We start from the raw sequence: 15,599 nt of genomic DNA on the forward strand, positions 1-15,599 counted from the left end.
TAGAATTTTATTTGTAAACTATGGTAATTAAGTTTATGAGGCGTAACTGGTCTTGTTTTTGTATTTCAGATGTCAATGAGTGTAAAGTGTTTCCTGGTGTGTGTCCCAACGGGCTGTGCGTCAATACTCAGGGATCTTTTCTCTGCGAGTGTCCTGGTGGCTTCACACTGGATGGAACAGGCAGAGTTTGCCTAGGTAAATACTTTATCATTTGGTGAATTTTATATATATATATATATATATATATATATATATACTGTGTATATATATATATATATATATATATATATATATATATATATATGTATATATATATAGCAGTGATGGCTAATACTATACGTATGGAGTAGTGATGGCTAATATAGAAATGCTTGAAGATATGTAGATATATTGTTATTTGAATTCCCATAAACTCTAAAGTAACATAACTAGAAATTTTGCACACACTACCTACCCCCACCCCCACCCAAAAAATATCTGGCACCCACATTTATTTCATTTTTTAATCTAAATATTCATTGCCAGTGGTTTCATATTCATTGACAGGAGTTACATGCTCATTGACAGGGGTTTCATGCACGTTGCCAGGGGTTATATGCTCATTGCCAGGGGTTACATGCTCGTAGCGGGGTTTCTTATTCATTGCCAGTGGGTTTTTGCTTGTTACAAGTGGGTAACATGTTAGTTGCCAGGAAGATACATGCCCAATGCCAGGAGGTTACATGTTTGTTGCCCGGGGCAATATATATATATATATATATACTAGGTGATTCATCACGCCCTCCGGGCGCTCTTCACACCGTCGTGGGGGGCTACGCCCCATTAGAAGTAGAAATATATGTGAGTGTGAGATCTAGTGTAATTGAGATTGAGATCGTAGAGAGAGATAGAAAGGGATCGCAGAGAGAGGGATCGCAGAGAGAGAGAGGGGTCGCAGAGAGAGAGAGAGGGGTCGCAGAGAGAGGGATCGCAGAGAGAGAGAGGGGTCGCAGAGAGAGAGAGAGAGGGGGGTCGCAGAGAGAGATAGAGTGGTATTGCAGACAGAGGGATCGCAGAGAGAGAGAGGGATCGCAGAGAGAGAGAGGGATCGCAGAGAGAGAGAGATCGCAGAGAGAGAGAATCCCTTTTGTAGGCACCCCTCCCCCCACCCGCGACACCCCCTCCCGAAATTCGCGGGCACCCCTCCCCCCACCAGTGACACACACACCCCAAGTCACGGGCACCCCTCTCCCCACCCGTGTCCCCCCCTCCCGAAATTTGGGGGCACCCCTCCCCCACACCCCCCCAATTCGCGGCCACCCCTTCCCCTACCCGTGACCCCCCCTCCCGAAATTCGCAGGCACCCCTCTCCCCACCCGGGACACCCCCCCCCACAATTCACGGGCACCCCTCCCCCCACCCCCCTTCCGAAATTTGCGGGCACCCCTCCCCCCACCCGTGACACACACCCCCCCAATTTGCGGGCACCCCTCCCCCCACCCGTAGCCCCACCTCCCGAAATTGGCGGGCACCCCTCCCCCCATCCGCGACCCCCCCTCCCTAAAATCGTGGGCACCCCTCACCCCACCCGTGACCCCCCCCTCCCGAAATTGGTGGGCACCCCTCCCCCCACCCGCGCCCCCCCTCCTGAAATCCGCGGGCACCCCTCCCCCCACCCGCGACAACCCCTCCCGAAATTCGCGGCCACTCCTCCCGAAAATCGCGGGCACCCCACCCGCGACCTCCCCTCCCGAAAATCGCAGGCACCCTTCCCCCCGGATTCAGTATTGAATCCCGCCGGTCGGGATCCCGGCGTTCAGAATCCCGACGCCGGAATCCCGACAGCCGAAATGCCGACAAGGGGGGGACGTGGATCGCCCCCCCTTGCGGGCTCGCTGCGCTCGCCACGCAGCGGGCCCGGTGCCTCGCTACGCTCGGCACGCTATTTTATTCTCCCTCCAGGGGTGTCGTGGACACCCCAGGAGGGAGAAAGTGTTGGCATTTCGGCGGTCGGGATTCCGGCGTCGGGATTCTGAACGCCGGGATCCCGACCGCCGGGATCTTAACTGCATCCCCTTCCCCCCACCCGCGACCCCCCCTCCCGAAAATCGCGGGAGGGGGGGTGCCATGACACCTTCAGCAGGGGCTGTACGCTGAGTACAGAAGTACTCACTGTGGATGTCTGGCCAGGGAGGAAGGAGCTGGCAGGAGGAGAGAATACAGATGAGCCACTGCAGCAAAGGCATCCTGGGTCACACTGTCAGTGTGCTCGGGTGGAGGGGGTGGTGTTCAGCCATGGGGCGGGGTTTGGGTGGTATTTAGCCAGACATGGGGAGTGGTGGGAGAGTAAGGGGCAGGAGCTTTGTGTAGGACATAGGATGTGTAGAACTTGTAATGCAGTTTCTGCAGTGTGGATAACGGTGGATGGGCCTGTCAATCACCCGTGGAACCCCGCCCATCATTACCTACACTGCTTTTGAGTGACGGATCTGGCTAAATATATAAGAGATATATATATATATATTCCAGGGGCAATATACAGTATATATACAGTATATTCATAATAAATAAGACTCACCGGACTTGCTTGTCACTTAAAGTTTTAATCCAACATACAGTACCAGTTCAACAAAGTGCTAGGTGCATGACAGTGGGCATAGACGTGTGCGCAGCACATTTTATTAAGGGGTGTGCCTAGCACCACATCTTGGGCATGTATAACACCGCCCATTGGGTCTGTCTAACACCGCCAATCAGGCGTGTCTACCATCATCTATTGGTACTCGCTACAATATAAAACGGCTCTCAGTATAATATTACATGCAAATAAGGTAAAAAACATATATGGATGATATGTAGTGATAAGACAATGGTCTGGTACAAGTAACAATGCAAAACACACATAATTGATTGATAGGTGCTTCTTTCAATGGAATACAGTTCTAAAAAGCAAAGGTCTTTGGTAAAAGGTATTGCTGGTAGGGAGGTGTTCATAAGGGTGGGCACAGCATTAGGGGGTGCCTGTGCACCCATAAGACTCAATGTGCGCACACCTATGACAGTGGGCCGTGGGCCAACGCTTCGTTCTGCCTTCAGACCTTTTTCAAGGCCCCCACTACCATCTCATACCACCTCTTATTTATTATAAATATATTGGATGAACGGAATACACTGGAGCATCTGAGTTTGGCACCCTGGCATTTGATGTGATCTAGAGGAGAGTGTGATCCCTATACCAGTGGATAAATATATGGAACCATCTAGCAATATACGCTACCCAGTAAGACCTCTAGGATCTATCCCTCTGTCCAGAAGGAACTCTAGCATCATTGTCCTCCAAGGCTGCTGACATATTTGGAGGGACATATTCAGCAGCTTCCATACAGACCCATTGAAATCTGCAGAGACCATGCACCCCCACAGCGCCGGCTCCCCCAATCCACCGCTTGGCCTGCAGTGCCATTGTTACGCCACTGCTCATCTATTTGTATGTGCTGGCCCACTACTTTTTCACTACATTTTGGTTAGAATTTTAGTGCTGACCAATTCATTTTACATTCTTTATGAAGAGCTTCAATAAACAAATTTTGTGACAAATTAAATATTTGACAGCGGGTCTACTCAATTGCAGATTTACGGATGGAGCAATGTTTCCTAAAATGGGATGAAGATGAATGTGTCCAGCCTATTCCTGGCAGGTTCCGTCTGGATGCTTGTTGCTGTGCTGTAGGAGCAGCCTGGGGCGCAGAGTGTGAGGAGTGTCCACAGCCTGGTTCTAACGAATATAATCTGTTGTGTCCCAGAGGTCCAGGCTTTACCAACAGAGTAGATGTTTTATCGGGGAGACCTTTCTACAAAGGTAATGTTCTATAATAAATGACTATGGACTTGTCAGAGACTTGGTTACTTTTACTTAGCTAGTAGTTTCATTACATAATACAAATGTATAAACAAAATATAATTGATTACTTAAACTTTAGGTTTTGTAATACATTCCATTATCAAACCTTATATCAATAAATGCAGATTAAGGAAGGTAAGTACAAAATAAAGAATATTGTCCATGAAAGCCTATATTACCACTTTACTGGATTACTTTAGAATCTCATACAATAATATAACTTTGTCCCTAGATATAAATGAATGTAAAGCTTTCCATGGGATATGTACTAACGGAAAATGCAGAAATACAATTGGAAGCTTCAAGTGTAAATGTAACAATGGATTTGCTTTGGACATGGAAGAAAGAAATTGCACAGGTAACATAAAACATATTTAGTCCTTTGTTATTTGAGATTTTATATATATATCTATATCTATATATCTATATATATATATATATATATATATATATATATATAATCTTTTTAAAACTACACTCAATTAACCATCAGTTTTAATAAATATTAAAAATATTGTCATTTTAATGTATATAAAATTATATATATATATATATATATATATATATATATATATATATAAATTATATATTTAGCAATGACCTCAGTATTTCCATCATGTGAAAGCCTGCTAACTACTTAAAGACAACTGTCATACTATAAATTGCCTTTATATGGGACTGGGACACCATAACCCAAGAGAATCATTGCTGATGGAGATTAGAAGAAAATCCTATAATATTTAATGAAGCGTTCCAGTAAAGTTTAGGACAAATGTAGTTTTTATTTCATTATGCTTTTGTTCTGTGTTGTCACTTCATCATGCAATGTATAGTTCATGTGCTGCAGAAATGAAAATGATTGCATTAAATATATACGTTAAGGTTATTTGTATGTACAGACATTGATGAGTGCCGCATCTCTCCGGATCTGTGCGGAAGTGGAACTTGTGTCAATACTCCCGGCAGCTTTGAATGCGAGTGCTTCGAAGGCTTTGAAAGTGGCTTCATGATGATGAAGAACTGTATGGGTGAGTATCTCTGTAATTCTGTCTGTTGCTTTGTGGTCTCCCCAGGGTTATCCTCCATGGTGCTTAATGTTCTATGTACACACAAAAGGTATTTTATTTGCACTTATTTGTTTATACGATAGATAGATAGATAGATAGATAGATAGATAGATAGATAGATAGATAGATAGATAGATAGATAGATAGATAGATAGACTCAGTATTGGCTTTACAATCCCATCTTTTACAATACCCATTTTCATAAAACAAAACCAACAACATTCAGTTTTTGTGTGTGTGCATTGTATTAGAGAAAAGGTTACAACACAAACAGAAACCATATGTTTATATGTTTAGGAATGTTTTATGTTGCCAGTCTGGCTTAATGCCAGAGTAATTGAGAGATACTGTAATACCAATTTCAGTTTTGTGTTTGTGTTCTGTTTCTCCACAGACATAGATGAATGTGAGCGGAACCCTTTGCTTTGCAGGGGTGGAGAATGTGTGAACACCGAGGGCAGCTTTCTGTGCAACTGTCCCCCTGGGCATGAGCTCACCCCATCAGGAGATGTCTGTGTAGGTGCGTCTATAGAATGACTTCATCTATTCCTTATTACTATTTTATTATTATTATTATTGTTGTTTGTTTATATGGCTCCACAAGGGTTCCGCAGCGCCTGACAATACATAGATGAGCAAAAAGCAAGAAAATAACAAATTACAGTACAATGCAATTGTAAATAAAGACAGGGAACAGGACAGTGATGCAATTATCAGGTTGGCAGAGAAATATTCTAAGAAAAGCATTGTAAGCTTGCGAGCAGGGCCCTCCTACCTCTGTGTTGGTTTGTTTCTACCCAGTTTGTTTTATCACTGTTGTTTCCAATTGTAAAGCACAACAGAATATGCTGCGCTATATAAGATACTGTAAATAAATAAATAAATGCACATGAGGAGAGCGGGCCCTGCTCGCGAGAGCTTACATACTAAAGGGAAGGGGCAGACAGACGGGGGCGACACAAATGGAATAAAGGGATTCCTTATGCCATGTAATTCTGTGGTTTGTGCCAACAAAAAAAATACCTTTGATCAAAGGCCAGTTGTGTCTTGTAGCATTTCGGATCATTGTCCTGCACCGACCTGACCATTTCTGGTTCTATAGTAAGTGTGTAAAATACAGATGGAGCTGGTCCGAGCTTTGCAGGGGATGGCGGAAGAATCGCCAGCCGCCATCCCCCGCCAGCCACCATCTGATCTGCGAAAGGGGACGTGCGCGCACGAGATGCGTCTCAGTCAGATGGAGAGCCTTGCCGCTGGCGGATCACCAGCGGAGACAATCTGGCGATTCGCCAGCAAGAGGGAGGCTGGCTCCATCTGTATATACAACGTTTGAAGTTCTGCTAATAGTACATGTGTGCTGCTGATTACTTTCTGGTTCATCGTGTGTTCTGTATCTGTCATTACTGGATAACAGGAGGCAGGGAGAGCCTGCAGAGTCGGATACAATATCAAAATTAATATCAATCAAAAAAATCATCACTATCTTGCATCATCAGAAAGAAATGACAGTGCAACTAAAGTGGTACATTACAAATCACTGTAATCTGTGGTATATCACAGATAACAGCATCAGTTTGTAAGTAAACTTATACTTATACACAACATAAAACAAAAGCATTCTACACTATAACCCTTTAAGTGCCAACATCTCTGGTCATTATGATGAATACAAATGTTTGCTTGCCAATATTCACACCTATTGTGACAAATTCACTTGGCACTCAAAGGGTTAGACTTGGGACTAAAAAGCTCAGAGATTCAGCATCAGCTGCCGGCCCCCTTGTCATCTGTCCCCATTTTCGTGTTACATTGCAGGGGTTGAAGCTATGCCCAATGGGGAGTTATACTGTTTGAGTGTGAACAGCAGACATGAGTTAAGGTGCCAAAACCCTTCCATCTGGCCTTGATTTTTCACATTCTTTGCAGGCAGGACCACATTTACGGCACTGGCTGCTGTCTGTCCTGTCGCAGAGCCGTGTTAACAGTATCCTGCTCAATTCCTTCTCACGTCAGTTAACTTAAGTTCATCAGTTAAACCAGGGATGGGGAACCTTCTGCCCTCCAGCTGTTGTAGAACTACACATCCCAGCATGCCTTGTTACAGTTTTGCTATGTGGCCATGCTACAACTGTGGCAGGGCATGCTGGGATGTGTAGTTCCACAACAGCTGGAGGGCCGAGGGTTTCCTATCCCTGATTTAAACCAACCTCTTCCATAATCATTCATCTAACTTATTGTTTCTTATGATAAATCCATATCAGTAGTTTTATTCCGAAGCCCTTACTAAGAAAGGTTAACACACATGTTGCACAGAGAAAGTACATTCTAATCCAGAACTCAGTGTATCCATTTCTTTGGAACCTTTTACATACAGTACAGTATGTTCTTTTTTTCTGTGTGGCACTAGGTACCCTCTGTGGAGCTTCTGAAAATGAATATACTTTGGTAAATAATAAGAGATGGTAACAATATAGCCCATTTGACTATATAAAAGCTGCTAAATACTGTATAACTATGCAGCTTTTCTATGTTTTAAAAATATTGTTCTGTATCCCAAACAGATGTCAACGAGTGCTCCCTCAGTGACAATCTCTGTAGGAATGGAAAGTGTGTGAACATGATTGGCACATACCAATGCTCCTGTAACCCAGGGTATACGTCTACCCCAGACAGACTCGGCTGCATAGGTAAGTAGTGATGAATAGAATAGAGTAGCTTCACTATGGAAACATTGCATAAAAATCATTTAAGGCATGTGAATGGGATATTATTATATGCTTGGAAAATGTACAGAATGCAGTAAGATAACATAATTATGTGCTGATAAAGTAGACAATAGCAACTTAAACATTATATATCCTTAATAAAGATAAATAACATTAGCAGCAATACTTTCTTGCACCATATAGAATGTTTAGCATTATGGGGTCTCTTCAGCTGTATGGCTGTTTGTCCCCCACTCGTTGCTTACTCGCTGAATGTTGCAGTAGATATAGCTATGTACCGGAGCAGTTCATTATTGCTCTGGTGCAAGGATAGCTACTGTACTTTGAAAGCAGTTTCCCCACAATCAGTAAGACTAGCAGTGTTGCTTACTCCTTCAGAGCTGTCCGACTGCACATGGGTGACCTAAGGTCACCCATGTGCACAGCCGCTGGTCTCTCATTAAGGAGACAGTATTGCAATCGACTTGGACCCCTCTTTGCTACCACATCTCCTTTCCACTGGAAGAAGCAGGTTGCCAGGAATCAGCTCCATTTGAATCTGGGCATGAATTCCTGCAAAATGGGCTCTTTGCAAACCTATATTACGGTAATCGGGTCTTGTGTTGACTTTTTTATTTCGTAAAACATGTGCTTTGGATTTCTACCTTCCAAGCCGCAATGATTGCACACATTAATTAGATTGGAGGTAACCACTATCATCGTGTGCTTGTATGTACTAATCTATAAACATAGGGCCTAATTCAGCCCTGATCGCTGCTGTGGGAAATTGCAGTGGACTGTGATCAGATAGTTGCAGATTTGCGCAGTTAAAGCGACAGCTGACTTGCGAATGGATCCCTGAGATCAAATTCCATCTGCAAATCACCATCACTCTAACCATCAAATTATTCTCCAAGTCTGTGCAAATGTCCGCAACCCTGACCCTACCACAACTGTGCGATAGAATCGGGACCGGAGCTGACATCACAGACCCTTGCTGAAAATGCCTGGGCACGCCTGCATTTCCATGACACTCCCAGAAAATGGGTGGCTACCACTCCCAAATGGTGGCTTTCTGTCAAACAAATTGCAAGTATATTGCGATTAGTTTAGAAGCTGCTTTTTGGCGCTATTTGGCCTTGAGCATACACGCTACAATCTGCACCCATGCCTGCGCATTCAATAAATTGTTCGATATAGATGAGATTGCGTATTCGCACAACACAGATCAACTCTGAATAACCCCCGTAGGCAACTTACTGTACTGTAGCATGTACAGATATCTTGGGCTCTTAAATCACGTTTTCTATGTAACTATTATATAGTAAGTACACATAATCATATACAGCACTTATATAACTTATAGGCAGCACTTTTAAAAAAATATATAGTTGCTTTCGAGCTGAAGTTATATATAACGCTATTAGAGATGTAACTGTAGTACTATTACACATGATGTTTGTCCTCTTTCAGATATTGATGAGTGTCAGATAACGAATGGTGGATGTGACACCCTCTGCGAAAACTCAGAAGGCAGCTATACATGCAGCTGCCTAGATGGCTATGCTTTACTGCCAGACTCCAGGACCTGTGGAGGTAACAGATGACTCTATGATGTCCGACAATCATCTGTACAGAGATAGCGTTGAATTTTTGCATGTGCAAATATGTGTTTCACATATAAAAGACATTAAATACTTGTGTTGTGCTACATGAAATGTTAGTGTAATTGTAATTGCTAGGCGTTCCACCTATGCCCAAATGTCAGAAAATGTGTGACTTATACAAATTTTGACACATTAGACTGGGGATCAGGGCCACCAATAGGGGGTTGCTGTGGGTACAGCTGTCCCGGGCCCCAGCCTCTGGAAGGACCTGGGCAGCTCATTCAAAATGCTGCATCGGCTTTTGAGCCAATCAGAGCTTGCGTAGCGGCAGCCAATCAAAACGGCTGCCGGTACGCGACCTCTGATTAGCTCAACAGCCGATGATGCATTTCGAATGAGCTGCCCAGGCCCTTCCAGAAGCCGGGGTCCAGGACAGCTGTACCAACAGCACCCCCCGATGCTGCATTTTAATTGGCCGCTGGCATCCTGAGTTGAAGAAGCCTGTGCTCTGGGACCTCTGGGCTGCAGCTAAGCGGAATGAGGAGGTGGGGGAGCAGGAGCCGGGCTACAGTAAGTCAAGTGAGGAGGTGCCGGACTAGGGTGACCAACTCATCCCTTTAATCCGGGACACATATTAATTACACAGGTTCTGTGGCTGGCTTTCACATGGTTTTAAACTGCCACACCTCAAGACTCCATTTCACCTGGTTTTAAACTGCCACAGAACCTGTGTAATTAATATGTGTCCCGGATTAAAGGGATGAGTTGGTCACCCTATGCCGGACTGGAAATGAGTCCCAGGCCCCAAAATTCCTGATGGCAGCCCTGCTGGGGATCATACTACTTTTAATGCATAGGCTTAAGAGGCAGCTTCCCTAGTGTCCCACAATTCTAGGTGCCTTTGAGCATGGGTTTTCTGGTGACTCCGGAGTTTCTCATGAGGCTAGTAGAGATTGCTGCCTGGCTGCTTTGGTTGTGAATTACACAAAATCAGAGCTGATTTCTCCCAGCCTGCAGCCAATGGCTGTAAGCTGCTAAATGTTGGATGGCTGAGAGCAGGTAGAGAGACACCTTGGAAGTTATGATTTTTTTTTAACTTCAGTATTGGCCCCATTGCATTGCTTTGTCTAGGGCCAACAATGCCGTTAAGACGGCCCTGCTTTGAAGGGCTATTATAATGATTAGGCAGCTACTGTACTTTATGGCAATAGTATTTCCACTGCACAAGGCAGGCTAAGGGAGATTTATGTGAAGTGATCTCATCCTGCTCATTTCCTGATAACAAGGAGTAAGCCAAATCCACCACAATTATTTCTAGGTTATATTTCTGGGGGGAAAGGTTGCAACACTAGAAATATTTAGTATTAATATTATTGTAGGTCTTGTACTGGGAATACCAGAAAGCAATTATTAACGTGTAACTGATTCATTTAGAGAATGCACTGGGAGACTCAACGCTGTTAAACATTTTTCAGTGACCTGCATACTATGGGGTGTATTCAATGCTTTCTGCGAGCTGTGACAGCAAGCAGCGCTGCCTGCTCACTGTCACAGCTCGCAGGGTCAGTATTCAACTAACCCCCTGCACACACCATTTCCCCTCTCACTAGGTTTTTAGAGGTAGGGGGAAGCGGCATATGCGGCCACTAAAACAGTAAGGCTTGCGGCTAAATGCAGCTGGCTCCCTGCATTAGCCGCGAGCCTTGCTGTTTAGAGGAATCCTCACTGTCCTTTGAAAGAGAGGATTTCCCTGGCACGTTGAATAGGGTTAGCGGTCAGGCACGGGTGTTTTCGGCGATCCCCACCGTTTAACCCCCTCACCGACTGAATCAGTACACATATAAGGGTGTATTTGATGCAGTGTGTATATATAAATGCTGATGTGTGTAATGCATTTATGTACAAATGGAGCACCTCTGATACTTGGCCGGGGATCTCCAGCATGTCTCCGCTGGTGATCACCGGTGCAGAGGCGCTCCATCTGACTTGGATGCGTGTGCATCTCACACGCATGCGCGTCCCAGTTTCCAGACGGCACCGCTGCGGGTCCCTGCTCGTCTCCACTTTACGGAGATGGGCCGGGAGAGGGGGGACAGCAGGGCGGCGAGAGGCACTGGGGGAGGCGGTGTGGGAGGTGTAGCCACGGGGCGAGAGCCGGCTGCTGGCGGGGGCTGTCGATAGAATCGCCAGCCCCTGCAAGGAAGACGGCGGCGCCATCTGTATACACATTGTTGTGTTATATGAAGTGCAATGATGTGGAGCATGTTGTGTGTGTGTTCCATTTATCACGTGTAGATTTCTCTGATTGTACATTGGATCTTCGTATTTTGATCCCTTGAGGTCACGCATTAGAAATTCATGTTAAATAATTTGCTGCAGTTGTTGATTCCTTGTCAATATTTTAGATATCGATGAGTGTGAAGACAGCCCAGATATTTGTGATGGAGGACAATGTACCAACATCCCAGGAGAGTACCGCTGCCTCTGCTATGATGGATTCATGGCGAGTGTGGACATGAAAACATGCATAGGTAAATGACGTCTTTCAATGCTGACCTTCTGAAAAAAACTACCAAAATTGCATCTCTTCTCCATCTTCAAGTATTACACATTAAGGAGCAATTCAATTGTTAGAGAATAAGCTTCCATCTAAAGTGTTCAAGACTTTGCATGACCAGATCCACGCAAGCCAAGACAGCTGCATTCTCGCACCCGAATGCACAGGATTAGCCATGTTAATCAACTTTTCCTGTTCACTTGAGCCCAAAACACTTTAGGGGTAGATTTGGAACAATTCAATTGCCTACTAATAGTATGAAACTGAAACATGCTCTTTCTTGTACACAGCCATAAGATTTGCTGTAATGCAACTTAAAATACTCTCAAACATTGTGGCATTGTTTCTGGTACAGAAGGTGCACTCTCTAAGTGCTTTAACAAATTAGTTCAAAGGTCACATAACTAAATGGATCTGCATTGGTGTTGTCTTATCAATATATCACCTGCTATGCTCTCCTTGCTTCCTAATAACCAATTCTTAATTAAAATGAGGAAACTTGATTGATTTGTTCCTTCTACCAAAATTCAAAAATAAAGGTTTTTTTTTAGTTTATTAACATACTAAACCTCTCTGGCTGTTCTAGGGCTCTCCTCTAATTCTTCTGCATACAGTCACAGGTCAGACTAAAGTAGAGGTTGTACATAAGAATATCGATTTTGGTTACATTTACAGCAGCAGTTTTTCTATTTGTAAAATGACAAGTGATATAGTAATTCATAATGAAAAACAGGCCTTGAGACCACCCCCATACTTACCATAGGCCCTCAATCTTAAATTTTATTACTTGCACATATTTCCGGAATAAAGATTAAAATACAATTGGGAAAGAATATAATGATTCAAAACTATTAGTAATATACAGCTAGCCTATTACACCCATCATCGGTGTAATTTCCCCATAATTACACAAAGCCTGACTTTCTGCCCCTCTATTGGACTTGCTGACGTCTACTTTAATCCTTAGGTAGTTCTTCATTGCACAAGATTTGTAGTAAGCAGGGGATGGTATACATTATTTGGTGTGCTAATGTATGATGTGCTGGAAAAGTGTACAGGTACAAAATTCCCCTGGCAACTCAAACATTGTTTTCTTTTGAACCCTGTCATTGGAAAAATAAGTCTTGTCACTTCCACAGCCCAGTATTTATCCCATACTCAACGAGTTACAGTAATCCAGATGCTGATGATGTCATGGGTTTATGGGAAACACTATGTGCACTTAACCCCTTCCAAAAAAACAGCTACAGCTTTTGCCTGGAACTTTCTCATCAGTTGCAGTTTAGAAGAAAAAAACATTACACAATTACTGAATCTATGGACAATTGATTTGTGTGTAGATGGTTTAATTAGAAATAGACGCAGAGATGCAGAGAGAATTGTAAGGTTACACACAAAGAAAACCTCAGAGAAAATGTTGGCATTACAAGTCAGTTGGCAAGGCAGGCCTGTTTTCCACTGCGTGTCCTATTCTACAGCGCAGCAAAACACATGTTTCCTGATATACGGGGAACATTGTCTCATGAGAATAAAAAGGAATCTTTAAATGCCCCTTATGGAGGAAAAGTCTACATTTGGACAACACTGCTCTCTAGCTTGTAGGAAATGGATTTTACACCATAGCACCTGACCAATACCCAACTCCTTTAATTAAAGCAAGTGGAAATAGAACCTAAACTGTTTTTGGATGCTCCCAGTTTAATGGGGGTTAGGGGAGACCAAGTGAAGAATTCACCCCTCTTATCTGCTACTTGGCGAGGGAGTATCTGTAGCGTAGAGTTGTTCACAAGTGGACTTTACCTGTGATAACACCCTGTTGTTCAACCACATATTGAAGCATTAATAAACAATATTTTGACACAATTCACTTACATTGAAGCATGCCTTAGAAACTATGAAGACTACAGTGCACCCATACAGTATGTCAGTCTATGTTGAGTTGGGTTTATAAGAGCTGTTTTAATGTAAGCAAAAAAAAAATTACATATTTCATTTGACCCAAATTATTGATGATAATAATTCACTATATAAGGCCAAAAATGTGATAAAAATTTAAATAAAAAATGGATGATTCAAGTTGTGAGATTCAGAAAAGGCTTACGAAACATTGATTTTGATGTCAATTGCAAACAATGTACATATATAGTTTGTCATGCCATCAGTGTCCATCGGTTTCCATGTCCCCTATGCCCTAAGGCTAGCTACTCCTCACCTCTATGTGAGGAAGTACTGCCAGTGACCACTAGAGGCTGCTGGAAGGACCAAATTACTCCTTTTTGTGCTAAAAGATGTCATGGACAGATATTGGCCGGTATTGAAATATACACTATATGAATTCTTTCTTTTTATCTATATTTAGCTTGCTTTTTTTGTTTTGCTTGTCTTTACATTTTGAATTATAAAAAATAGTGAGGGCCGACTCTGGAGGACTATACGAGATGTTTGTGCATCGTGGTAACTGGACTTTATAAAGGAGGGTGCTGTGCTCTTTAGGACTGTGTGTATGTACATATATATATATATATATATATATTTTTTTTTTTTTGTAACTCGCCAGTAATATAAATGTAGAGAGTTGACAATAGAAGAGAATGGACCTTGCTTGTGATAGAGTTTGGTAAAAATTCTACAATGTAAGCTGTTCTATATTATTAAGCTAAATTCTATATTATATGGCTACTCTTTCATGCGATTCCAGCAAATTTCAAATGATTGGTGCTTCAAAATACTGACCAAATTTGCTGCAATCGTGTCAATGCCTGCACCTCACAGACTGTTATATTTTAAAATTGCCCCAATAAATTCTTATTCACACAGTTAAAACTAAACCAAGCACAACAGGTGGCTGAGGCTGTCCAGTATTGCAGAATCTGCTAATTATCTTAGGATAATAATGATATTTTACTCACATTGTTCTATGAGAATATTTTTTGGGACTGTGATATATTTAACTCTATATTTGTAAGTTTTAATTATCATTTTTTCTCTTTACAGATGTGAATGAATGTGACATTAATACAAACATCTGCATGTTTGGTGAATGTGAGAACACCAAAGGATCATTTGTGTGTCACTGTCAGGTTGGGTATTCAGTGAAAAAGGGAACAACTGGATGTACAGGTATACCCCTATTTTGGTGAATTTATAAGATTTATGTCTTTTTCAATAAATCAAGATACGAGCATTGCACTTCCAATTTAGTTAAATATGTTATATATTTGCTGCAATCTGTTTGTCATCAGTTTTAATAAAAACAAATTCTAACTTGACTTCGGTGTTCTGCTTTTTTTTTTTTTCTCATTAACATGATTGCATGGATCTAAATGTGAAAAGACGAGGAAGCATGTAATACCTACAGTATTTGCCTGTTACGTCAGTGACTTGCATGTGCATGTGGATTGGTGCCCTTACCTTCTTGCTTGATTGCATGGCTATCAGTAAACCAACTGCCTACATCTCCAGCCTAGCGTATATTTCACAATAAAGATGGAAAAGTTCTGTACAAGAGGTTTAAAACATTTTTTTAAACTAAAGCATATTGTTTCTGTTTTCTTTGTCTATATTGAACATGTAGTAATGGATTTTAAGTATTATTTTGCAACCTTCTGTTATTTGTAAGATTGCTCACATATTACAGTTAAATGGGCATTGTCAAACTAGACATATTTTAAGGATTTAAATCTGACACATCTCTTATAGTATCGGTTACGGATAGATCCTAATTCTGACATTTGCAATACAGTAATTGTACGCATTGAGGGTAGGCAAAAACTATTGTACTTT

At 42.5% G+C, this 15,599-nt stretch overlaps 1 protein-coding gene across 1 annotated transcript in view; it reads left to right on the plus strand.

Annotated features, from left to right (window-relative positions):
- The window catches only part of FBN2 (fibrillin 2), a 224,848-nt gene that overhangs the window by 124,074 nt on the left and 85,175 nt on the right, over window positions 1-15,599 (plus strand). Inside the window, exons 23-31 of the mRNA XM_083151552.1 lie at window positions 70-195; window positions 3,611-3,838; window positions 4,113-4,238; window positions 4,780-4,908; window positions 5,342-5,467; window positions 7,509-7,634; window positions 9,126-9,248; window positions 11,665-11,790; window positions 14,811-14,936. Of these exons, the coding sequence (XP_083007678.1) occupies window positions 70-195; window positions 3,611-3,838; window positions 4,113-4,238; window positions 4,780-4,908; window positions 5,342-5,467; window positions 7,509-7,634; window positions 9,126-9,248; window positions 11,665-11,790; window positions 14,811-14,936 (1,236 nt within the window). The remainder of the gene's footprint in view (window positions 1-69; window positions 196-3,610; window positions 3,839-4,112; window positions 4,239-4,779; window positions 4,909-5,341; window positions 5,468-7,508; window positions 7,635-9,125; window positions 9,249-11,664; window positions 11,791-14,810; window positions 14,937-15,599) is intronic.

Source organism: Crinia signifera, chromosome 1, assembly GCF_055691185.1.
Source record: "Crinia signifera chromosome 1, ASM5569118v1, whole genome shotgun sequence".
Classification (NCBI taxonomy): domain Eukaryota; kingdom Metazoa; phylum Chordata; class Amphibia; order Anura; family Myobatrachidae; genus Crinia; species Crinia signifera.